Below are 26,429 nucleotides of genomic sequence, written 5' to 3' on the forward strand. Positions count from 1 at the left end.
GATCCCGCTAGGTTTGCTAGGTCTAGCATTGAATCTCAGGTTACCAGATAGGGCACTGTCATCGACGTGTGCTGGTTTGAGACGATCAACGCTGACGATCTCGACGCGTCCATATCGATCAACCTTGAAGGTCTTTTCGTGACGAGCGATCACGTGAAAAGGGCCTTCGTAAGGTTGTTGCCAAGGTTTGCGTACCGAATCTACTCGTACAAAAACATGTGAACAGGTAGATAACTCTCGAGAGAGAGCGACCTGTCGATGTTGTATTCGAGTTGACACCGGAGACAGCGTTCGCATAAATGCAGACAGTCGATGGACGTAGTCTGATTTACCGAAATTAGGTCTGCTCCGTGGTGTGAAGAATTCTCCGGGCAGACGCAATGTCGTGCCGTATACAAGTTCAGTGGCGGAACATTGTATATCTGCCTTCAAGCTCGTTCGAATACCTAAGGGGACGAGCGATAAGGTTTCGTACCAGTTGTCGTTCTCGTGTGCTCGTAGAGCACTTTTAAGTTGGCAATGAAACCGTTCAACTTAACCATTTGATGCTGGGAGGTAGACGTTAATGCGTATGCAAATGCATTCCGTACCAAGCAGCCGGGTCAGCGAGGAGAATAGTTAATAGGGGAAAATTTCTCGAATAAAGCGTGGAATTCATCATCACGCGAATAAAAAGTGACAAGGATTCGGTACACATACGTGTGAGTCTATTATATTAATTCTATTCTTATCGTTATCCGTCATGTCGAGTATATTATATATTAAAAAATATGAAAATATACGACAGACGTGGATAGATAAATCATAGACTCACCGAATTGGCTTCTTTGGAAGATTTGACCAGAAGCTGAGGCGTGATCCAAAATACGGGTCACCAATTGTAGCGTGGAGTCGAGTTGAGGTTAACTATGAACACCGCTACCAAGAAACACGTGCCAAATAAATCAGAAGGCGAAGGTTGAACGTAACCAAAGAAACCCATAAAATCTCCGAGAAGCCAAATACCAGAAGGCAATTAATGGACCAAGTCGAGATATTTATTTGCTGGCGATCTCGTGGCATCGAAAGGATACCGAGATCGTGCCAGGATACAACCTTGGTTACAGAAGGTAACCGAATTCGCGCGAAGTTACAATTGAAGTGTAAGTACAAGAATGGAAGCACAAAATAGCTGTCATTAGCACAGTCAAACAAAAGCACGTTAAAACAAACACTGGTACAGTTGGTTATAATAATAATTGTTTTTATTAAACCAGTCGTGTTCTCGTGATAAATGTGAGTCACTACAAAGTATTAGGAAACGTGTATTTTTGCATAATCGTAAAAAGCAGTCAATAGTCATCTAACAAAAGTTAGATTTTTAATGATTTTCTTACGATCGTCGTTATTCATTATTTTATAAAAGATTTGAACTTTGATTCGGCGTGGGCCAAAAGATTGCTAAATTCTGACTGCTCCAATCTGCATTTCACTTCATTATTTATCACTGAACGAAGATATCTCATTCTGTACACTGTGTTAAAAAATACACTTAATCAGCGAAATGTTACTTGATTGAAATCTTATTAATGGAACCCATCAGTTTGTTGAGTGGTGAGTTTATCAGGCTGCTTGAACAAGAAACATTACTGCTATGCGACAAAGTTAGTAAATTAAACTCAAATCAAGCAACCTATAATCAACTGCACAATTTACTGGAACTGCTGCATTTCGATTGTACGCCTCCAAAGACCTGAAACCATGTCGTAATTAGGATAATACTTGCTCATATTGGAACATTTTACTCAAAGCCAGGGAAGTGATTTTAAATTCACTCGGTTATTTTAGGGTAATACAAGGTCGTTCACACGGTTATTTTGCTAGGAATTCAGTCATTTATTATAATCGTATAAATATGCGCTCAGATATCATTGAATTGTTTACGTTTAATTTCGTCCACACATTTTTCTTACTAATGGAGGTACATTTAATGACTTGTTAGCTATTCACCGTAAATCCTCGATCTTGAGGTTCAAATTTTGGGATCAAATTGGGTCCCAATTTTGGGAAAAATTTGGGCCATTTTAGGTGAGCCACTAAAGTAAGTGGCACCAAACCTCATTATTTCATCAGACCTGGGAAATCCCCCTATATTTTTTCAAAATTTCTCTCTAACTTTAATGGAGGTCATTCGACTTTGTGGGTTTCCCCAAAGTTTGGAGATTAGGTCAATAAAATCTCAATATTCCGTAATCGTGAGGTCTTATAAAGCGGGGAAGTCATATCTCCTGGGGTCTGATTTTTACCTGGTTACATTTTTCTTAAAATGTCTTCCTGACGATGCTCAAAAAGTGTCCCTCCCACTCACTATAGATGCATTAAAGTAAATGGGATACGACTGAAAACCCTCGAGATCAGAGAGCTGACAAATGATATACGCCCAAGTATATTGGCTTTCTGTGAAACGTGGCTTCCAAAATGTGCCATCAACAAGGAGCCTTCTCTTCCAGCTTTTCCGTGGCGATTGTTCAATGGTATAACCTTCAGATTATTTATATGGGCGATCACACGGTATCAGATTTTGCCCTACTCTGTCTGACTTTTATCGGTGATAAGTGCAGTTCCACAAGGCACAATCGTTAAAGGACTACTACAAAGGAATGTTACTTTAAAGGTATCCAAACTAGACGATAAACCCTACTCAGCCCTCTTGGAAGCTCCAAATTTCCAACCTGTAAAGTACAAAATGACCAAAGGGCATATAATTTATTCATCTTGTAACCTATACTCTCCACACTGACAGTTCACTAGTTGATTTTAGTGCTAAATTACACCTAAGACAAGTTCCATTTAAAACAGAACATAAAGGAGCTTGCATATAAACCCATGCATACTTTACTTTAGTTAGAACCCTTAAACTATTGAACTCGTAATTATGGGCTATGGTAACAGTCCGTTACGCGGTGTCTTTCAAGAAAGGGCTCGAATTTTGCTTAAGTTCCGTAGGTTCCGAAAGTGACTACTTCGTTACGTTTCGATTACTACCACTACTAATGACTGACACTTTACTCCTCAGGGAAAACATCTTATAAACGGGACTTCCATTGTCAAGAACACTCACCCAAATGTAAATCCAAGAAGACAAGTAGTTCCTTAATTCTACCAAGCAAATTTTTAGTTACCTAGCCACTTATTCTAAGTCAACAAATGTTAGTGAGGTGCCATCAAACTGTCTATGCAACAGCGATTTTGTGGTTTGGTTTATGGCTGTTAAGTTATCTTGATCCAAGTTATTTACAGAATTCATGGTACTAACATATGTTTACCAAAATCACCGTGTGTTTACTGGTTAACCAACCAACTTATATGTATTCTAGCGGTGTATTTTTCTACATCAATGTATACTTCAAGTTTACTACCGTATGTTTAGCCAATTTAGTATACCTAAAGTCTAGCTCAACGTCATATTAGAACTTGAAACAATCTACTTCGGTTTGGGTAACCGGGTAGTCTCACTTTCACACATAGAATGTGGCTCATACATAAGTATCTTGTGGGTGAGTTTACGAAGCCGATTGAAGAATAGTCCTGTAAGGAACTCAAAGCACTAAAATACCGCAAACTATCCTGTATATATTATCTATACTCAACTGCTCTGATGGCAGTGTTATCCTTTTTGGGTAAACGACTTGTTAGGTTAAAATAGACCTGGCGAACTACGAATACACTTTTACTTTTTGATAAAGCACTAGACTCACTAAACTTCAAATGTCTGCTCAACGTATGTGACGATAGTGGTGATCGAGTAGTAAGACTTTATGAATCATGTCTGACTCAAGATCTAAAGGAAGACGGCGAATAAACACGGCCGTACCACTGCTACTGATTCCACATCCAACTGGCGTCATCAGCTGTTGATCACGAGTATTACGAGAGCCTCAACTATAATGTGCACCTACCGACTTGGTTCTGTCGAGTGTGGATTGATACCTCGTGATATTCTGTCCGTTCGTAGCCTCTATATAATTTATACTTATGTTAACCAGCTTTGGGTTTGTATCACATATCTAAACGATCTCGGTACATAGCCTCATCAATCAACCTAAAATTCGTACCTAGTGCCCTGCATCTAACTTCAGTAGTACTCATCGATGGTTTCACCATATGCAAGCATTGTTTTTAAGTCATCTACTATTGAATACCACTCCGTGGATTTTATACATGTATTGATCATATTTTGTAGCCATAAAGTAATACAGGTTTCACTGTTGCTTGATATACTTGTCCTTTGGTTAGTAAACTAATATCTTGCAGTAAGCGACGCAAATTTACAAAACTAGTCATACTTTTTCAATCCATGCCGCGATTTTTTTCTCACACCAAACTACTAGATTCGGTAAACCCCCAAGTTAAGTAAAAAGTTAGTGCAGTGAACTGATTAACTCCTGGCTACCTATCTAGGAATGATTCTGATCAATATAGAAGCAACACTTTGCATTTAGATGTAGAGGATTATATCTCAAACATCCTTGCATTGTTACTCAAGGCTGTCACAAAGCTATGGGTTGTGTTAGCGTCTTTGCTGATTAGGACTATGTCGTCTGCATATTCTACGTCGATAAGTGATCTTTCTTGTAGAGAACCAATCCTTTAAATTTTCAACGATAAAACGTTATCTTTTAGAGAATATTTATTACAGAATTAAATAAAAGTATCCCTAACTAATAAGATATAACCAGTTTGATAGCTAATGTGATATGCACGTCCACATTCAGGTCTGAAATCAGCCTGATTCTCGCGGGTTTGAAATGGAAAGTGCTTTCACAACATTTTCAGGAAACCGTATCTACACTTGGGAGCCATTTAAGTTGATGCATTAATATGGATAGTAATAAATTTGTATGACGAAATTCAGAGAGACTTATGCTTATCTGATTTACCCCTGGCCCATTTTACCACTTAAACTTACCTAGAAGTCGAGGGATTTTCACAAAACTTTCAATGTTATATGTCTCACCTCATTTGTGAAGTAAAATCAAGTCAGCGACTCTCGTCTATGTGAATAAACATATCAGTATTTTGTTGTTACAAATTTTACATGTGTCACTCTATGTACTTTTTAAAGGTGAATCAAACCAACATCATTACGAGGTAGAATAGACGTTACTAGAACTAAGATATACATTCTAAATCACTGTCACAATTATAATTGCTTATACCAGCTGAATTTTGATTTCGGTTTCAGAAAATCTGCTTTCACTTGTATTGGAGATCCGATTAATGATTTACTTGTGGACTTTTTGTCATAGCTTCACGTAATAAAGTTCTCCAAATGTCGTATGAAAAAGTAACTGGTATGATTCTTGCCCTATTTATTATTGAGTCGATTATTCATTCATTACTCAGTCAATGTAACTCTCTGTGTGTTTAGCAACTGAAAAATCAGCAATATTGGTTTGAATAATAGTCATTTATTAAATCTTTAGCTTTGAAAAAATTTGTTTAGATAATTAGTGACAAATATGACGTGTTCTTGGCTAAATCAGACTGCCTAACTCCGGATTTTTTTCAAAGTGAGCGAGATTTCTCCTTATTAGGTCACAATCTTTGACTAATATCGACCACCTCTTGGTTTTCACATGGATTTCACGTCTCGTGTAAAGTTTCCTTATAAAAATGAGCAGCACTTCGTCGAGTAGTGTTTTTCAACCTATATTTCTATTTGGATCTGCTGATTTTGGTTCGTATAGCTACATGAAATATAATTTTTCTCTGGCAATTATCAATTGTTGATCTGTCATAATGACCAACCTCACAAGACTCCGTGACCTAAGCATCCCTATGTGCATTTGAATAAATCGTGTTTCAACTGTAAATTGCTTCACTAAAAAGACTAGTTTTTATGTATCTGTTAGACGTAAATAAAGTTCGTTACAAAACTAGTTAGGTTATTCTACTCTTTTGGTGAAACAGTGAAAAATTATTTATTGACAGAGACCTGTCTTAGTGAAGGGTAATAACCATTTTATAGCACTGGTGTAATAACGACTAGAAGCTCATAGGCTGATCCAGTATGATGAGTAAAGCTCTTGCAAAATTAGTATAGGTTTTGTTTACTCGGTAGAAAAAATTACATAATGTCGTTCGAATTTGTTCTCGATTTATTAAAATCTGTTTTTTTCTCCCTTTGGTTCTCCTTTCTGATATATTTTTCTTGAAAGTAAGTCTTCATTTACTAATAGTTGTCGGATCGATGGTGAATTCTTTATTATTTTTTGTTTAAGTGACTTATATCGTTATTATTTTAAGTCTTTCAACGAAGCTTATTTCTGATGTCGAATATATGTAACATTAATTTATAGATTTAGTTACGAAACTAAAAGTAGTTTGTATTATAATCTGACAACAGTAGTTGCTGAGTAGTGCTTGTATACTCCTTCAAGAATATGCACTCCAGGACTTGTGTACCTGTCATTAAGTATATAGCGTTTAAGCCACTAATTTGAAATATAGTGGTTTAAACTTTTGAACTTCAGTAGATTCGAGTTAGAATAATTGTTCGACTGGATAAGTTTCCTATATTTAAGAACCACCTTTCAAGTGAACTTACATATGGTTTTAGTTTATTATCTTAGCTACGTACTTCAGAAATGCGAATGATCTAAAGATAATCTTGACTAGGAATTGTGACTTAGTAGTTATTTTTATTAGGCTTTAAACTAAATTTGTTTTACGCTAGCTGCAAATACTACTGACGGTAACTAAAAGTAATCTTTGGAAGATGAACTATAATTCGACTTTTACTATAGACTGAAATAAGTCATATTTAATGAACAGATAACACTGATATTTCCATATTGCTTTTAAACGTGTAGTTCCCCTGTGGTTATTTTATTACTGGTCGCTTCCGATCACTCATCTATTCACGCTTAAATGCCTTGGTACGGTCGAGGATGGGAAGATTTCCCTCTACCTCTCATAGCCACGCGTAAACATCCACTGACAGGAAAGTCCTACTCAGTGCTTTCTCTCACGACGGGTGTTGTTTACGAAATGAAGAGGACAAAAAGCGAATGTCCGATGCTTTAACCGGTTTGGTGGACACGGAGGGTCCACCTAGGGGAGTTGGAATACCCTTCAGTCAGTCAGTCAGTAACAACGTAGAACTTCGTACGTACGTACATCAGTTCGAGTTGCCACACCACTTTAGCACAGAGATTCAGTTGTCGATTCAAATCCCGTAGTGGTAGAGGTAGTAAGAGTATAAGCAGTAATAGGGAAGATTAGGGTTTGGAGATGTTATTTAAAGAGTATAATCCAGTGAAATAAATTTGGAAAGATGAAAAAAAGGACATGGAGAATTCAGAAGATTAGAATTTGGGAGAACACAAAGAGTGGATGCACCTGCGCCATTCCAAACGATTCCGAGCAATGTCATTCAGGGTCTCTAACCATCGGTTGCTATCATCTCGTGGTCCCCAACCAGGTAGTCTACACCTACCAACATGACTCAGTCCACTTGTCAGTGACTTCATGGTTTTGTGCCATGTTTTGGTCTGGCCACCCCTAGCTTTCTTCCAACCTACTCCTATACCACTGAACATAGCACGTCGAGGTAGTCGGTCGTTGGGCATACATAACACGTGTCCCAGCCATCTCAACTGATGAAATTTCACTACTTCATCAATTGATTTGCCATCCTTACCTAGTACCCGTTTCCTAACAACTGTGTTACTCGATGGTCCCATGATATACGAGCAATGTTTCGAAGACACCTATGATCAAATACTAGTAACCTACGAATATCCTCTACTCTTACCGGCCATGTTTCACTGCCATAAAGTAGGACGGGACGAACTGCTGCGCAGTAAACACGTCCTTTGGTTGATAGACGGATATCTTGCCTACGCCATAAATGACGCAAGTTGGCAAAAGCTAGTCGAGCCTTCTGTATCCGTGCTGAGATTTCGTCACACACCAGACCACAAGGGCTGATGAGACTTCCAAGATAAGTGAAGCGGTCGACACACTCAACTACTTCACTCCCTATCACTAGTTCGGGTGTCGATGTAACCCAATCCTAAAGCAACATTTTGCATTTCGAGGGAGAGAATCGCATCCCGAACATGCTTGCATTGTTGCTTAGAGTGGTCAGAAGACTCTGCATTTTGTCAGCGTCTTCACCAAATAAAACTATGTCATCAGCATATTCTAAGTCAACAAGTGAACCTCCCGGTAGAAGTTCAACCCCTGTAAATTTAGATCAGGAGAGTGTTATCTCTAAAAGTACGTCGACCACAAAGTTGAACCAGAATGGGGAGAGTGGACAGCCCCGACGAACACCACTTGAGGTAATCAATTCTGATGACAGTTCGCCATAAGCTCTCACTCTACCAGTTGTGTTCGAGTAGAGAGCCTTTATAAGGTTAATGTACTTCTTTGGTACTCCTTTCAGTGACAAACACTGCCATAGAACCTCACGATCTACAGAGTCGAATGCCGCTTTAAGGTCGAGAAATACTACCATTGTGGGGCGTCTGAACGAGTGTCTGTGTTCTAGAACCTGACGTAGTGTGAATATCTGGTCTATACAACCACGTCCAGGCCGAAAACCGGCCTGGTTTTCTCTATTCTGCTCTTCATGAGCTTTGATTAGGCGTCGAAGTATTATTGAGGCTAATATTTTAGACACTATATTAGTCAAACTGATTCCTCTGTGATTGTCACAAGAGGACTTTTATCCTTTCTTATATACTGGCACAATCAGTGATTGAAACCAGTCAGATGGGATTACGTCCAGTTCCCAAATTCTACCCAAGACCTCAGTTAATCCCACTGCTAATACTGAACCACCATCCTTAAAAATCTCAGGAGTGAACCTGTCAGGGCCTGCTGCTCTCCCTCGCTTCAGATTTCCTATGGCTTTTTCAACTTCGTAAAGAGACAGAGGACCTACATTAACTTGCCATTCAGGTTGACTGGAGACCGTGAGAAACCAAAGTGTGGCTGAAAGCCAGTTGAACTGATCCCTTAAGTGTTCTGCCCATCGATCCAATCTCCTGGATTGAGAATGTATAATATGTCCATCTTTCTCTGAGAATGTTTCGCTGACAGTCGGTTTCCTTAACAAGTCTGAATAATTGTCTGCTATTACCTATTGCCGCTGCCTTTTCCATCTCTCTTGCTTTCGCTACCCACCAATGCTCGCGATCATTGCGTAGGCTTCTTGTCAGCTTGCGCTTAAGCTGACTCCGCTCTTCATTATGTTCAGAGCCAGGTGGAATGAGTTTCCGAACATCTATCAGTGCGATAGATGCTGCTGAGATCCAGTGTTGCTCCCTAACCTTCTGGTTTACCTTACTAGTAGATATCACTGCTGTTTCCACAGCTTTTCGGATATCATTCCATGCTGCATCGGGGTGGGCATCACATACATGGCTGCCTAACTGTTTTCCTAGTTGTTCCTGAAATATACTCTTAGCTTGACTATCATTAAGTAGGCCCCTAAGAGGTTTCCTTCCAGCGTCTTTCCTACGTCCAGTAAGACGCAAGCAAATACGCGCTCGCACTAGAGCATGATCTGAATCTAAGCATGTGCTCCAGAATGAGCGACAGTCTTCTATCGAGCCCCTCCATCGGTGGCTGATAGCGATGTGATCTATTTGGGTCCAACGTTGGGACGAATTAGGGGGTCGCCATGTTAAAAGATGTTTTTCCTTATGCTTAAAGTTAGTATTTGCAAGGAACAGGCCGTTATCTGAGCATAGCTGCAACAGACGGCCGCAATTATCTGCTCTCTGAGCCACGACACCATGAGATCCACCTAGGTGTCTTTCCCTATCGCTTAGTTTACCTACTTGAGCATTAAAGTCACCGGCCACTATTACTACATCAGAGCGCCTAGCTTTTAGGAGGAGGTCGGAGAGGTTTCTGTAAAACTCATCTTTGACATCATCTGAGCTGCAGTCAGTGGGAGAATAGGCAGAGACGACGAAGAGGCAACGACGAGTGTCCCTATCTTTCCGGATTCTTACTGTTCCGTTCAGTCGGACAGCGCACAAACGGCTGTCTACTGGGATCCACTTTAAGAGAGCTAGTTCTGCCCTAGGACTTAATGCTATACCTACGCCGGCGAAGCCACGGGAAGCAGAATCAGGGCTTCCAGATACACGAAGCGTAAATCGAGTCGGTTCTTTATTTTGGCATGGTGAGGTCAAATTAATGACGCTACTTGGATCCTGTATGCGCGTTTCGGAGACGCAGCACACATCGATGGCGCGAGATTCTAAAGTTTTAGCTAAGGAAGCCTGCTGTCCTATTTGGCAAAGTGTTCGTACGTTAAAAGCTCCTACGTGTAGTTTAGAGCGTGGTTTCAGGAGACCAGGAATGGCGTTCCACGTACTCGAATCGTTTGCCCTAGCGGTGCGAGGTGATAAAGAGACGTGAGGAGGGTTAGTCATGGAGATAAGAGAGGTATTAGGAGGTGTAGGAAGGATTTGAATGTGACCAACTTGGTCTCGTGTGCTGTTACGGGTATGAGGGCTGATGTCACTTCCCGGCTGCCCACACCGTGGAAGGGTATTTCTTGAGGAACCTGAAAAGGAAATTAGATTAGTGTTGATCTTGACGACCTGGGAGCGTGACCGCAGAGCCCAAGGGACAACTGCTTGAGGCCGGTCGCGCACGGCCTTTTTGTGGAAGGTTTTTGACGTGTTAGCTCCGTTCTTCAAAGGGCCTTACCGCCGGAGACGGAAATCTGTGAGGTAAGGTGAGGTGTGACATTTTTAGGGTCGACCTTTTCTAACCCCACCCCTCCTTGTGGGAAGGCAGCATCGCTGTCATGCTGGTTGTCCGAGGGAAACACCTTACTGCTGTCACACCTCTTTACAGTCAGCAGTACGACTTCGCCCTCAGACCTTGAGTTGCTGCTTTTAATCTTACCGTTCACCAATCGACCTGCCTGGCATGGTAGAACCTACAGGAACATATGTTCCAGCCAATATAGCTCGGTTGGGTCATCACGATAAGCAAGCCCGACCACCGCGTCAAGACAGCAGCTTCGGTCGGGTGGAATAACCTTATTCCAGACCAATCGTGCACATGTGTTCCAGTATCCTGAAAGAACAATTGACATATAGACCTATTGTTGGTCATCGGCTACCATGGTACTGCATCTCCTAACGTTGCTCCACTGCCTTGTGGATCAGACCTTGAGGTAGAAGGCTCCAGATGTGTCTCCCTAAGAAAATCACCTGCTTCGGTTTGAGCACCTGGGCATTATTCCAGCCCTCACACAAATCGAGTGATTTATGTGGCGCATATCTATTTGGTGCCTCCTTGTACCAATGTTTATGTGCTTAAATAAATAAATTCCTACATCCTCCTACTCCTGAATCCAACGGTCTAGTTATACTTTTTGTTTCGGAGTTTCTTTTGAACTTGACTTCCGTTGCTTACAAGTATTGCATTACTTTAGTCATCTCTAGTATCACTTTGCGATACCTATAGTCTTACAAGTGAAAATATGCACTGTTATGTTGCTAAATCGTTTGATGACTTTTTTTAGTGAATTATTCCCGGTCTTTTTCAGGTCTGCGTTTGTCTGTGGCAGTTCTCACTGTCAGCGACACATGCTCCAAGGATATTTTACTCGATCAAAGTGGCCCAGTTGCTGAAAGTTCACTCCAGGAGGCAGGATTTAACGTCCCGTTAAAAGATTGTGTCCCGGATGACCCACATATTATTCGTCGCGTAATTATGAAATGGGTAGCTTCTCGTCAAGTAGAAGCCGTACTTACGCTAGGGGGTACAGGTCTGTCTAGAAGAGATGTTACTTCGGATATAATTATTGAGTTAGTTTCCCAAAATCAACGTCTACATGGTATTGAGCACTCTCTTTATTCTATTTCACTTCAAAATACCCCGATGGGTGCTCTATCGCGATTTGTAGCTGGAGTATGTAATGAAACTCTACTAATAACCTTACCAGGTAGTACACGCGCAGTTTCTCAGTGTATCCCAGTTATTCTTCCAGTAATGAAACATGCTATCCAGCAAATCAAAGGTTGGGATCATCTTGTAAAATTAGAACATCCCATTCAGTATAATCTGGATAAAAGTATATTAGAACGCGAATATCCTGTCGTTAGTCGTTGTAGACATTCTAAATATCCAATGATATCAGTTGATGAAGCACTTGAAAAGATATTCGCCGTGTGCAGTTTTGAGATGGGGATTGAAGCAGTGTTTCATAAAAATGCTTTAGGTCGTGTTCTTGGTCGAAGTTTAAAGTCATGTCAGTGCATTCCTCCTGTTGATGCGAGCATGATGGACGGATATGCTGTTCGATTTACGGATGGTGCTAGTCAACTAAAAGTTGTTGGTGCGTCGTATGGTGGGGTTCATATGTGTGCAGGTAGAGAGTTAGTTGTTACTCCAGGCACATGTGTTCGTGTTAGTACTGGCAGCCCTATTCCCTCTGGAGCTGATTGCGTTGTTCCAATAGAGAACACCACACTTATCTCTAAACGAAAAGGTGAACCTGTAGATCTTTATTTAGAAGAGGAAGACACGATTGAAGTGACTATTCCACCTGGAAGTGTTGGGCAGTTCATTCGTCCAGCTGGTGTCGATTTAGACAAGAACTTTGTTTTTAGGCGAGGACTACGCCTTGGTTCAACGGAATTAGGGTTGATTTCCGGTGCAGGTTTGCTAACACCTTGGCCATCTAATCATGCAGATTATGTCAAGGCAAATGAAGGTCCAATTCCTTACGCGGTTTTAGATCGTCTTTTGCAAGGCGGATACCTACCCTGTCTAGAGCAATGTCGCATTGGTGTCTTATCGACTGGAAATGAGGTTTTAGATTGTGTTGTTTCTGAAACAAAGCCTTTTGTGAGAGACAGTAACCGCCCTGTTTTAATCAACCTACTGCACAAACATAATTATTTTAATGTTGTAGATTGTGGGATTTTAACCGATGATCGAAAATCCTTAAGAATGGGCTTGTCCAGGGCTTTAACCTTGTGTGATATTCTTATCACAACAGGCGGCGTAAGCATGGGTGAACGTGATATGGTTAGTAAGATACTAATCGAAGATTTTAATGCAACTCTCCACTTCGCTCGAGTGTTTATGAAACCAGGGAAACCAACAACATTCTTATCTATACCTCATCATGATAATTTAGCCATCGCCGCTTCTACTACCACTAAACCAAAGCCTGTGTTAGCATTTTGCCTACCAGGTAATCCTGTGTCATGTTATGTAACAGCGCATCTATTTGTTTTGCCCTTATTAAGGAAGTTGGACTTACGACCTCTTGAAGAATGGTGCTTTCCAAGTATTCATGTACGGTTGTTACATTCTGTTAAACTGAGTGATCGTCCAGATTACACACGTGCCAGATTAGTTTGGAAAGAGAATTCAGAATATAACCAACCTTCCGTACCTTGTGCATCTTGTGATATGATAGAGAATCAAATGAGTTCTTGCTTAGCTAGTTGTCTTAATTCTAATTTGTTACTGGTACTACCTCCCATTGTTAATGACGGACCACAGGAACTTCCTGTTGATTCTGTTGTTAATGCTTTAGTTATTGATTCGATATTTTAAAGTTGAACGCTTCACATTGAATAGACCTATTACTTAATTAAATTATAATCTGACTACTGTTGTTTATTTTCCTGATTAAGAATAAAATATTTGTTGAGCATGTGAGAGCTTTTATTTGCAATTTTGCGTTATGTTGACTCGGGTACTCATCAACTTCAATTCGTGGTAGTAGACGTCACTCAAATGAATTAATTTAAGACTTACTAATTATATGAAGTAATTTGGACAGAGAGCCGACATTACAAATTGATTTATGTTTTATATTTGAATGTAAGCAATATTTATCTTAACAGTCTACCTCTGTCAAATTTTCCTCAGGTCAATATATGTTCCTCATTTGAATTTATTCAACACAAGAATTCTTCAACTTCGTGTTTTAATAGTTGAATTTATTAGTCAATTGAAGCTAGACCACCATAGAAAACCTGGGAGCACTGAACGGCCGTTTCGTCCTAGTATGGGATTCATCGGCAGTGCGCATCCACGATCCCCTTTCCATGTTTTCCATGGTGGTCTAGCTTCAATTGACTCATGAATTCAACTATTAAATTACTATAATATCCACAAAACCCCTCTGGACTTCGTGTTTGTTGAAATAGATCTAAAGAAAAAGATTCTCTGCTTTTTGTTTAGACAAGTCAAAACATGAGTTTATAAAACTATTCAATTACATTCTGGAATGCATATCTATTTGAGGTGGTTGGTTTTCATATGAAAATGGGTAATAGAAATTTATTTTCCGAAACATTAAGTAGCATGACCATTTCAGCGTACTCCACTTACCTTTAAATTAGTATATTCTCGTACTTATCAACCCGAGTAATTAATTTTCTTATCTCTTAATACTAAGTAATGGTTTAGCAATGTTGAATAAGTAAAAGTGAGACCATTAACCACCACGAGCATTTTATTGAAATATTTTCATTAATTAGGTAGTGTAGCTAATTTTTCACACCTCCCAGGGGCAATTTATACGAAGCAATGGTCAATCATATATAAATTGGTTTACAGTTAAATGCTTTAACCATCATCCCACATTAAAACTTAGTGACTATGTACCAGTTTACATGTTAAGTTATGCGACAACCGTTGCAATTGTACTACCGTTTCTCTGTTAGGTGATTATTCGACGCGATTACTATGAGCCTAATATCATAATTCTAAATTTCTCTTTGAAGCTGTATATTATAGACCCGACTAAAGGGGAATTATCGTCATGGTGCATAGTCGTTAGGATGGTTTTTTAGTGGTTTCACAAAATTCTACTTAATCAGCCTTGTCTGACTCCGGTCGTCACTTGGAATGCATCTGTCAACTGTCCTCCATGCGCGGCTTCGCAGTGTGGTCCGTCGTATGAATTCCGGATGATTTTGACGGTTTTCCCAGTTACACCATAAAGTCGAAGTAGGTTCCATAATATTCTCCTATCCATACCGTCAAACGCTTTCTCATAGTCAATGAATTTGATGTATAGTGACGAATTCCATTCAATGGATTGTTGAACGATGATCCGTAGTGTTGCGATTTGGTTCGTGGACGACCGATCCTTACGGAATCCGACCTGTTGATCTCGGAGCTAAGTGTCCACTGAATCATTCATCTGGTTCAGCAACACTGTTGGAACCGCTTGCTGACACGAATAGTAGTAGGATGCCTCTGTGGTTCTCACATTTACTGAGATTTCATTTTCTTTTCATTGGTATCTTGATGAGGTATTCTTCTTTCCATTCTATAGGCATTTGTTGCTCCTAAATCTTTCAGAATAGGATGTGAAGCATGTTTTCAGTTACTTCAATATCTGACTTCAGTGCTACAGCCGATATGTTGTCAGGTTCTACTGCTTTCCCACAGTTGATCTGTCTGCCATCCTGATTTTTTCTATTGTTGATGGAGTGGCAACCATAAGAATGTGCGTGTGTGCTTCTTCGATGTCTGATGGTTCAGCGTGACTGGTCTTTCCAAGGGTTCTTTTGAGTGCTCTCAGGTTTCCCTTCACTTGCAACTCTCTCCACTCTCGTCGCTAGATGTTCCACATACTTCCGTTCATCAGTTCTGATGCTGCTCTTCACTCGCTTGTTTGCCTGTGAATTTGTCTTCTGTCTTGACCTTCTCTACTATTGTTTGGTTGTTGTCGACTGGTGTCTTCCTGTTCTTACTTTCTTGAATCGTGCGTAGGATATCAACAGAAATCCACCCTTTATGACGGTGCTTCTTGCGACGCAGCACCTCCTGTTACTACTTTTTATTATCCATTTCCATTTGTTTCCATAGTAGTTTACTCTTTTAGTGGGACTTATTGGTAGGATTTATGTTGACTTCATATGTCAGTATCTCAAAGGAAGGCTGTATTAATCTTTTGTGATACTGTTTATCCAGTGTTTCTTTAGCTTTAGTTTCATCTTTGCAGCTATCAGGTAGTGATCTGAAGCCATATCAGCTCCTCTATTTTTTTCTTACGACAATGGTAACACATATAACTATTTTGTCGAAAGCCCACAAATTTGTAAATCTCACAGTTTCCGTCCATTTCTCCCAGTCCTTGTTATCCCTCGATATCGTCATACTCTGTATTGTCCATTTTGACCTTGGCGTTTAGGTCTTTCATCAGGACGGTTCAGTCCTTTTCTGGGTATTTCTCTACAATGGACTACAACTTCTTACAAAACAAATATTCACCATTCCCCCTGATATCAATGGTGAGCGCATGGTTGTGGATGACATTGCTATCCATGTTTTCTTTGCTTACAAGGGTGCTTTGATAATCCTGGATTTATGAGATTCCCACCTTATAAATGCTTTCTGCACATCTTTAAATAGCATCAGTGCAACTCCTTGTGTGTGCGAGACATTTTATTCTTCATGACCAGAATACAGTATCACTTCTCTCGAGTTTTGGTATGGGTAAGGTATTGGTACTAAGTTAAATCCTATAAAAGACAAAAGAAACACGTCTCTTTCAAAACGGAACGTAATCACTATTCATGAAGATACCGTTTTTCCGATATTGTACTCGTTTGCAGAAAACCTGCAAAGTGAAATTATATAACTGGTGAGACAGGTTCTGTTAAAGTATCCAAAATGTCATGATACTTTGCGACTACTATTATTTCTTGCCATTGTGAAAATAGCAAATTGGTATTATGTTTCTTCATAAATGTTTTGATCGATTGATAAAAGTCTTTGTCGTTTACGTTGTTAAACAATTGTGCTGACACCTTGACTCTAAACTAAATCGACTTTAAATTAATCTAGCAAGGAATATACTACTGGGAACGACTTCGCATATAACTACTTTAGCAACAGTTGAGACAACGGATTTCGACTAAATACATTCGGAATTATTCTCTATTGCATACCAACATCGTTCTAATTTTCAACAGACAAGATGAAGGGAGAAGTGTCAGATCCTAAAATTTATTAACCTTAGATCAATATTTTAATTTGTGCAATCGTTTATGTTCAGAAAATTATAATCTACTGAGTTATTTGGTATTTAATAATTCCATTCAGTTTCTAAAGATTGCCTCTTAACTGGTTCATCTAGAAATTGTATTGTTCTTTCAGTTGAATGGCTTGCTTCTTAACTGTGATTCCCAAAACAACTGAAGTGAGATCATGGAAATTTCAGGGTAAATAAACCGTACACCCTTTTAAAATACTTTCTCGACACACTTGTCCTATGTCTTTTTCTATTTCAAGCATCTTCATGTATCAGGTTTTTCAAATGCCTCATCGTTTCACATCTTGCTAGAATCATGTCAAGAAACGATTTGACCAAATTTAATTCGTCGGCAGTTACCGGGAAGGTCACTCACGGATTCTAAAATACAAGGGACCGCACATATTTGATCTAACCGATACAGGAGGTTGAAAGTAGTTTTGGCTTTGAATTTTCCTATCACCATTATTTAAGTCTACTTAATTCAAATGATGAAATTTCACTTTAATTATCATAATCATTCTAACTGATATGTTTGCTTTAAAATGGAAATAATGTTATTTCAGTTTAACAATCAGATTAGAGTTTAGATAAAAAAGGATGAATATTTCCGTTCCCAATATTCCTTTTAGTTTTAGTGACAAATATTTTGATGCTATTTGGGAACCATTATTAATGCCATTTGATTATGAATTATCACTGAATTCTCATTAAATATTGACTTTCAAGTAGCGAATCAACTATTATTACTCTCAGTCGTCCTATCATTATTATGATCTTTTTCGAAATCTTCAAAATCCATCGAATGGTTCTTGAATTCGTACTGTGGATTAGCATTTTTCGTGCCGTGAATTTTCACAATAGTTTTCATTCGAAATGACTATTCTTTTCTTTATTTGAACACATAAATATTGTTACAAAGGGGCATTGACTACATATACGCCACACAAGTCACTTGATTGGTGTGAGGGATAGGGTACTCCCCAGGTGCTCAAACCAAAGCAGGTGGTTTCCTTAGGCAGCCACATCCGGAGCCTTCGACCTATAGGTCTGATCCATAAGGCAGTGGAGAAACGTTAGGAGATGCAGTAACATGGTAGCCGATGACCAACAATAGGTTTATATGCCATTTGTTCCTCCAGGATCCTGGACCACATGTACACGATTGGTTTGGAATAAGGGTTTTCCAACTCCCCTACTTGGACCCTCCGTGTCCACCAACCCGGTTAGAGCGTTGGACATTCGCTTTTTGTCCTCTTCATTTCGTAAAAAACACCTGTGGTGCGAGAAGGCAGTGAGTAAGACTTTTCTGTCAGTGGTTGTATACGCGTGGCCATTTGAGACCATCATAAGTCATTTACTTCCACTTACATATTGATCTAAAAATCATATCATTACTTGACTTTCTCTTGGTCGCATTCCAACGATCGAATTGTTCCATGGAATTGTCTTTGTCTAAATAATCTGAACGGATATATAAGACCACAAAATATTTTGAATTCGACGATTTTTTTTCACTTTATCAATTCTCACTCATCACTTTGATTAATAGTAAAAATATTCGACAGTAATATCTAAGTTTAGGTTTCCTTCTAAAAACTTTATCATACTGATAACTAAAATAAAACATTTTTTCTTTTTCATATTTCAGAAAACACATAGTATGATATGAGGCCAAAACTTCCAAAAACTATTTCAGCATGGCAGCTGATGAGCTTTTTACCACCTGGTGCAGCAGACATCACATCTGAATTACACTTCACAAGGACTAGACGTATGCCCAATATAACTCGTCCAGACCAATTACTTATTAAGGTTAAAGCGGCATCGTTAAATCCTGTCGATTCTTTGCTTGTCTATGGTTATGGTTCTTCTAGCTTTAATTTATTACGTCGCTTTACATCAAACTATGGTTGCTTTGGTCTACCTGATGCCACAACAGCAGAAAATGCTGATTTTCCTTTTACACCTGGTCGTGATTTTTCTGGTCAAATAGTTGACATCGGTTCAGAAGTTGCTTTATCCAACCTAAACAGGCAAAATAAACTTATTATTGGTACAAATGTGGTTGGTGCTACATGGCCTTTTCTCAGTACTACTGGATCTGGTTCATTAGCTGAATATATTGTCTGTCCAGCCGATTATGTTGCTCCATTACCTAGTAATGTTTCTTTCATATCTGCAGCTGCATTAGGATATGCTGGTTTAACTGCATGGTCAGCTTTAGTTGATGCTGGTGGAATCGACCCTGTTAGTAAGTCATCACCATCAGCTTGTTCAATTCTTATAACTGGCGCCACTGGTGGTGTTGGCTTTATTGCAGCACAATTGGCTAAACTTTGGGGTTGGAAAGTTCATGTCACATGTCCAAGTGATAAAAAGGCATTAGATTTAATGAATGTTTTACAAGTTGATGAAGTAAGTAGTAAATAATTTGTATTCTTATCATGTTTTAAATAGTTGAATTTTGAGTTTGATATATCAATAATCAACATAACTTATGGTTCAACGCCGTTCACACTAACCTGCAAATTTCATTAAACGGACGAAACTAAAATTAAACACGAGATAATCATTTCCTACAGTCCAAATGTACTTTCAAGTTTCCTTCAATCTAACCCATTAAATTTGAGTGCTGATAAAAATATGACTATCCATACTAAGTTTTACTGGATACTTCACTGATAAGCCCGACCGAATTCAATTAAAGTAACTGTCCGGTGTTTAAGTGCATTTTGATCAGTTTAATAAAATTAGCATGAAGCATATCATACTACTGGTCTCGTAGTTTGGTTGTAAGCATTGCGTTCTTTCGTGTCAGTAATCACATTACTCAAACTTTAACGTTACACATGTATAGTTAATGTCAGATTTTCAAATGTCCTGGTACGGTCGAGGTTGGAGAGTTCGTTTTCCCCTTCGAAATGCTCTCAAATGGCCACGCGTATACAACCACTGACAGAAAAGTCTTACTCACTGCCTTCTCGCACCACAGGTGTTTTTTACGAAATGAAGAGGACAAAAAGCGAATGTCCAACGCTCTAACCGGGTTGGTGGACACGGAGGGTCCAAGTAGGGGAGTTGGAAAACCCTTATTCCAAACCAATCGTGTACATGTGGTCCAGGATCCTGGAGGAACAAATGGCATATAAACCTATTGTTGGTCATCGGCTACCATGTTACTGCATCTCCTAACGTTTCTCCACTGCCTTATGGATCAGACCTATAGGTCGAAGGCTCTGGATGTGACCTCCTAAGAAAATCACCTGCTTCGGTCTGGGCACCCTGGTAGTATCACATCCCACACACAAATAAAACGAAATGGCAATAATTACTGGAAATACTATTCTTGCTCCAAATAATATTCAGACAACTCACATTCATTTGATAACATACATTTTTATTTTTTCATATACTACGTCACTTTATATACTCACTTTTATTCCCACTTTGTGTATCCTTATTTTCCAACTTAAACAGCCACTCGCTATGTTGAAAACCCTGTCCTATCTAAACGACCTCAAGTCACTGACTGGTCGAAAGCTGAATACTACCACCGAATACAAATACTGAAACAGACTTTCTGTGATCAACTATACCACTCATACTGGCTTCCTTCAACGATCGCACACTAATGCAGATCGAACAATATATAGTGTTGATTATATCTTCAGAAAGCCTTAATATTGACATCTGTTGTCTATCCGAGTCCCTTATTCAATGCTCTAGTGAAGTACTATAAATTCGCTCCCCATCTGTCGCTTCAAAAAGCTTATTTTACGTGGGTTTATCCAGGGACCCTGTGACATCTTCGTGAATTCGATGAATTCTACCATCAGTTAACTGTTTTTCTCCAGAAAGTGCGTTCGACAGATATTGTAGTACTAGCCGGAGACTTGAATGCTCAGGTCGGGCGTCTAGGCACAGAAGAGAGTCGTTTAGGTGGCCGATGGGGACTCGTTGGTTGCAGGTCAGATAACGGGGACCGTCTACTGCAACTATGCACAGACTACAACCTGTTTCTGGCTAGCACTAACTTTCGGCACAGTAATCGCCGATGTGCCACCTGGCGTCCTCCCTCTGCATCTCAAGCCTGGACTCAGATTGATCACATCGCGATCAGCTACCGCTGGCGTGGTTGTGTACAAGACTGCCGCTCCTTTTGGAGTACCTATCTGGACTCTGACCATGCTTTGGTCTGCGCCAATCTTACCTTACTTTTCAGTGGCCAACAAAGTGACCGCCACCAAAGGATTGATATCAGCAAATTGGTTGCAACTTCTGTTACAACTAAGTATCCAACCTAGCTAGCTACCATTCCACCGAAAAGTATAGATGAGCATTGGTTGCAATTGTATGACGCCATGAAAATGGCAGGTACAGTCAGTTGTGAGTTCGCAAAACGCTCCGCTTATAAGCACTGAGTTTCTTCAGGCTCCTGACAACTCATTGAAGCCCGTCGGTCTACTCCGGGTGATCGTGAGTTTGACCATAAACGAAGGATGTTACGTAAGGAAATTGGGCAAAGCTTGCGTAAGGACCGAGAAGCCTGGTGGTCGGAGCGTGCTAATGAGCTGGAAGCAGCAGCTGCATCTGGTAATTACCGGAAGCTCTTCCAACTCATCTGAGTCACTGGCAGCAAGAAGTCTGGTGTGAGCGAAACAATCTGCGATGATGTCGGGATGCCAGTCACTAACACCCATCGACGTCTTGGACGATGAGCAGAATTTTTCGAAGGTCAGTTCAACTGGCCTGCTGCTCCGGCAACATCGGTCAGACTGTCCTGCCCGCCATGGCCGGTGACGACTGATCCACCAAATGAGGCGGAATTCCGCAAGGAACCCGACTCTTGAAGCGATACAAACCACCGGGCTCAGATGACTTACCTCCGGCTCTTTTTAAAGATGGTGGTGGCTTTCTGACTAAGGAACTGACTGTGTTGTTTACAAAGGTTTGGGAACTAGAGAGTGTACCAACGTCATGGAATGAGTCGATAGTTGTCCCTATCTTTAAAAAGGGGTTCACGTCGTTCCTGTAACAACTCTCGGAGGATAAGTCTACTTCCAATTGCGTCCAAGCTATTGGCTTCCGTCATACTTCGTAGGTTGTTCAAAACTCGAGAAAGATTGACTCGCGAGGAGCAGGCTGGGTTTCGTTCGGGTCGAGGATGTATTGATCATATCTTCACCCTCCGCCAAATGTTAGAACACCGTCATACTTATCAAAGGCCAACAATCGTAGTATTTCTTGACATCAGGGCTGCCTTCGATTCGTTGGATAGGACTGTTCTCTGGGATTGTCTATTGAAGAAGGGTGTGCCTGAGAAGTTTATTAACATCCTAAAAGCCCTATATACAAACACCTCGGGTAGAGTGAAGGCATACAACCACCTCTCTCTATTGTTCCATTCGAGCAGTGGGGTTAGACAGGGTTGCCCAATCTCACCATTATTCTTCAACTTTGCCATTGACGACATTCTGGAAACAGCTCTGATGAATGTAAGTAATGATGGTGTGGACCTGTTGCCTGGAGAAAGACTTCTCGACCTTGAGTATGCGGACGATATTGTCTTACTGTGCGATAATACCCAAGGCATACAATCCACACCTAATCTGTTGGCAATCAGTGTCCGTAGGTATGGTATATGCTTTGCACCTTCGAAGTGCAAAGTACTTTTACAAGACTGGCAGGATTCTAACCCCGTACTCACCCTGGATGGTGAGAAGATAGAAGTAGTCGAGAAGTTCGTGTATCTGGGTAGCTGTATGAGTGCTGGTGGGGGTGTGAGTGATGAGATCAATGCTCGAATAGTGAGAGCCAGAGTGGCTTATGCCAATCTGGCCCATATTTGGCTCCTTCGTGATGTCAGTCTGACTGTAAATGGTCGGATCTACAACGCGTCAGTGAGAGCAGTCTTGCTCTATGCTTGTGAAACCTGGCCTCTTGAGTTGAGGATGTTAGACGACTCTGTGTTCGATCATCGTTGTCTCCGAAGGATTGCTGACATCCAGTGGCAACCCCATGTTATTAATGCAGAGGTTCGGCATCGTGTGTTTGGGCACAGAGATGATAATGCAATCAATGTCACGATCTTGAAACACCGACTTCGGTGGCTTGGACATGTTCTCCGAATGTCGTCCCAGAGAATTCCACGTCATGCATTATTTGCCGACTCTGGGACTGGTTGGAAGAAGCGGAGAGGTGGTCAGTACATGACATGGTGTCGTGGTATAGAAGAAAGCTGCAAAGGACTGGCTTCTATTGGTCCTTCACTACTCCCTGGTTGATATCCCAAAGGTATCACAACAGTGACTACAGATGTTCGGAATAGAAGCTAGTGTCGATCTTTCTGTAACTTTCTTCATAAAAGCGAACGTAACTTCTTTAATTGAAAGAATTATTTGTGATTGTATATTTCATAGCTGAACTATTTCTCTCATTGTTATTATTATTTCTGGACGATAGCAATAAACGTCAGATAATTTAAATTTCTATGAAATGAACATGTAACTTGTTCTTCTTGACTAGAAATAATGGTTGTAGTTAGATATTTGAATTGATTCAAATAACTAGATTGGATTGAATAAATTTACTTCTAATATCCTTATCGTATATACTTTAAATTTAATAGATTTCCCATTTTTATATTTTAGATATTTCCACATCCAACAAATATTCAAACAACAATGAAATATGATTTAATTCTTGATTGTATTCGACCGGATTATTTGAATACAACAACTTCATTCACCACATCATCATCATCATCATCATCATCATCATCGTCGAATACACAATTGAAACAATGTCATTTCATTGATCATTTATTACCTCAACTACCATCTATGTTAACTTATTTAAATACATCATCAAATCGTACACGTTATATTATGCTTAATCCACCATTATTGTATTTAAATGATTATTATGGACCATTTATTGGTAGTGGAATAGCATATTCACAATTATTGTATAGTAATATTGCAGCATTATTCTCTAACAATAATGTTTATAATACTAATTTAAATAAAATACGTTGGGTATTTTTTAAACCAAATAATAAAGTATTAAATTATCTTTTAAATTTACTTTCAAATAAACAATTAATAATACCAGTGGATACTGTTTATCAATTTAATCATGTACCAGATGCATTTCATCGACTGTATACTAAAGGAAAACGTGGTAAACTTGTAATTGAAGTGAATAATTAATAAATAATCTTTCTTTTACAATAATTTAACTTTTTATTTTGGAATAAAAGGCCTAGGATAAGAGTGGGTTGGAGAATGCTGGTCGGCGGCCTATGCTCCATTAGGAGTAACAGGCGTAGGTAAGTAAGTAAGTAATAGTTTAACCTGAAACATCCTGGAAATTCAAGATATAATACTAATAGTTACACGATCGTGCTTGAGACTGATAGTTTAGTGAACCAAAACATCAGTGGGGATAATCGAATGTATTTGAGCAGAAAATTACAGAGCATCTTAAATAAAATCTGAGAACCATATAGTAAATCGTTAATTTCCAAAATATCAAACTTGACTGTTCCTGTTGCAAACATCAATCTGTTGTCTCATATTTCATTGTTCATGCGTTTTCATTACCAATTGTATTCCGTTACCGTTCTTTCCTCATCGACCTTCTACTGAAATACATTCTATGACTGATCGTCGTTATATACTACTTGTGTGGATATAAGCAATCCACACCACGACGTATCCTGGGTTCGAATCTCGTGAGGCAGGATCGTGGATGAGCATTGCTGAGGAGTCACACAATAGGACGATATGGCCGTCCAGTGCTTCCAGGTTTTTCATGGTGATCTAGTTTCAATTGACTCATGATTTCAACTATTGGAATAAGCTATTGTGACGAGATTATAATTTATGGACGAGTCAATCAGAAGGGTTTGTGGGAGTTCAAGGTCACGACGCCCATTTCAGTTCCTAATGCTCATGTACGATCAGTTTAGAGTGGATTTTATAGAAGACGTGATCATTGAGGGGCTATAACAAATGGGACTACTTAGAATTTTCTTTATTTGTGACTGTCGTACCGTGTGCAGACTACCGTGATGAGATTGTCTTTCGATGTTATTCATGTTCGAGGAAGAAGTTTGTTCGAACAGGAACTTTCTTCGCTCGATCCCAATTGAGACTAAGGAAAATCATGATGATTGTTGCAAATTGGATAATAAGATCACCAGTAACACTGGCTGCAACATTTGCAGATGTTATTGAAGCTTCAGCTGTTCAGTTGTATGAGTATTGTAGAGATATATGTGCAATAAAAATGAAACGTGTGGAGGAGTTCGCAAAATCGTTGAAACAGTAGTGAGAAGGCGAAGATTTAACAGAGGACGTAGTATTAAGGAAGACTAGGTAAGTAGCACTTCCATAAATATACCTCACAAGTACTTGGAATTTACGACAGATCAACCCAAAAGGGACACTTCCAAAGGGTCAGAAACCGACAATAATACCAACTATACGGGAATACGTGCAGCCAGCTACTACAATACATTCGGATGATTGAAGAACCTACCAATGCCTGCATAGACTTGGTTATATGCATCATGTCATTGTCCACAATCACCATTTTTTGGACTCTACAACAAGAGTGCACACTAACAATATTGAAGCTATGTTGTCGAGGCTAAAGTAGTTTCTACGACCCTATCATGGAGACATATGGATGAGTTCCTCTACATTATGCAATACTCTTTCAAACCTTAATAAGTCTTTGAATCATGTAAAAGAAGTACATCCACTTTAATTCTTTGGTTTTTTATAATGTATCTCATTTCGTATTAATTGTCTTCTGATTGCCTAATGTTTTCCAAGGTCACTTAAGGTTGGCCATAAATTATAGCCTCGCCTATCACTTATTAGTTTGCAAATATCAGGTTGTAGTAATTACCCATTCTACATCAATCTGTTATTGTTTTATTAACAATAGTTACAATAAGAAATTCGTAACACAAAATGATGTAACAAACATTAACATGGTTGCTGTCCACTTAGTTGGAACTTTGATATCAGAATTGGCTTGCATAAAAACTGAACCGCGATATAGATAACATAAGATACATCAATATAATGTAGACGCAGATTAATAATACAAGATTATCCAGGAATCTTTTGTTTCCCGTCCAATGTTATACTATTCGAATTACAAAATAAAGCGTCTAATCAACTTGCAAGTCTTATCTCAGTTATGGATTCCTCCTAACTAATGGGGTGATAGGACAAATTCCTTTATCATACAATTGAACCGAACAGTAATTATTTTATATCATACGAAGACTTGAATCTAATGTGTAATGTAGAATTTCTGATAGAATTCAACGAATTATTTATTTCCCTGTCACTTAGTAAGTGATGAACACTGCTAT

At 39.5% G+C, this 26,429-nt stretch overlaps 1 protein-coding gene across 1 annotated transcript; it reads left to right on the forward strand.

Annotated features, from left to right (window-relative positions):
- The first annotated feature begins 1,650 nt into the window (after positions 1-1,650).
- MS3_00008725 (uncharacterized protein) lies at positions 1,651-24,589 on the forward strand. The gene is made up of 3 exons (XM_051217068.1): positions 1,651-5,333; positions 11,570-19,450; positions 23,686-24,589. Exons 1-2 carry the CDS (start codon positions 5,312-5,314, stop codon positions 13,591-13,593), a joined length of 2,046 nt encoding a protein of 681 aa, XP_051065706.1. The 5' UTR covers positions 1,651-5,311; the 3' UTR covers positions 13,594-19,450; positions 23,686-24,589.
- The last annotated feature ends 1,840 nt before the right edge of the window (positions 24,590-26,429 follow it).

The sequence above is a fragment of the Schistosoma haematobium genome, chromosome 6 (genome assembly GCF_000699445.3).
Source record: "Schistosoma haematobium chromosome 6, whole genome shotgun sequence".
Lineage (NCBI taxonomy): Eukaryota > Metazoa > Platyhelminthes > Trematoda > Strigeidida > Schistosomatidae > Schistosoma > Schistosoma haematobium.

Coding starts and splice junctions, on each gene's coding strand:
- MS3_00008725 (XM_051217068.1), top strand. CDS start 5,312: ATGTCGTATGAAAAAGTAACTG. Junction 5,334..11,569: donor GTCGTATGAAAAAGTAACTG/GTATGATTCTTG, acceptor GGTCTTTTTCAG/GTCTGCGTTTGTCTGTGGCA.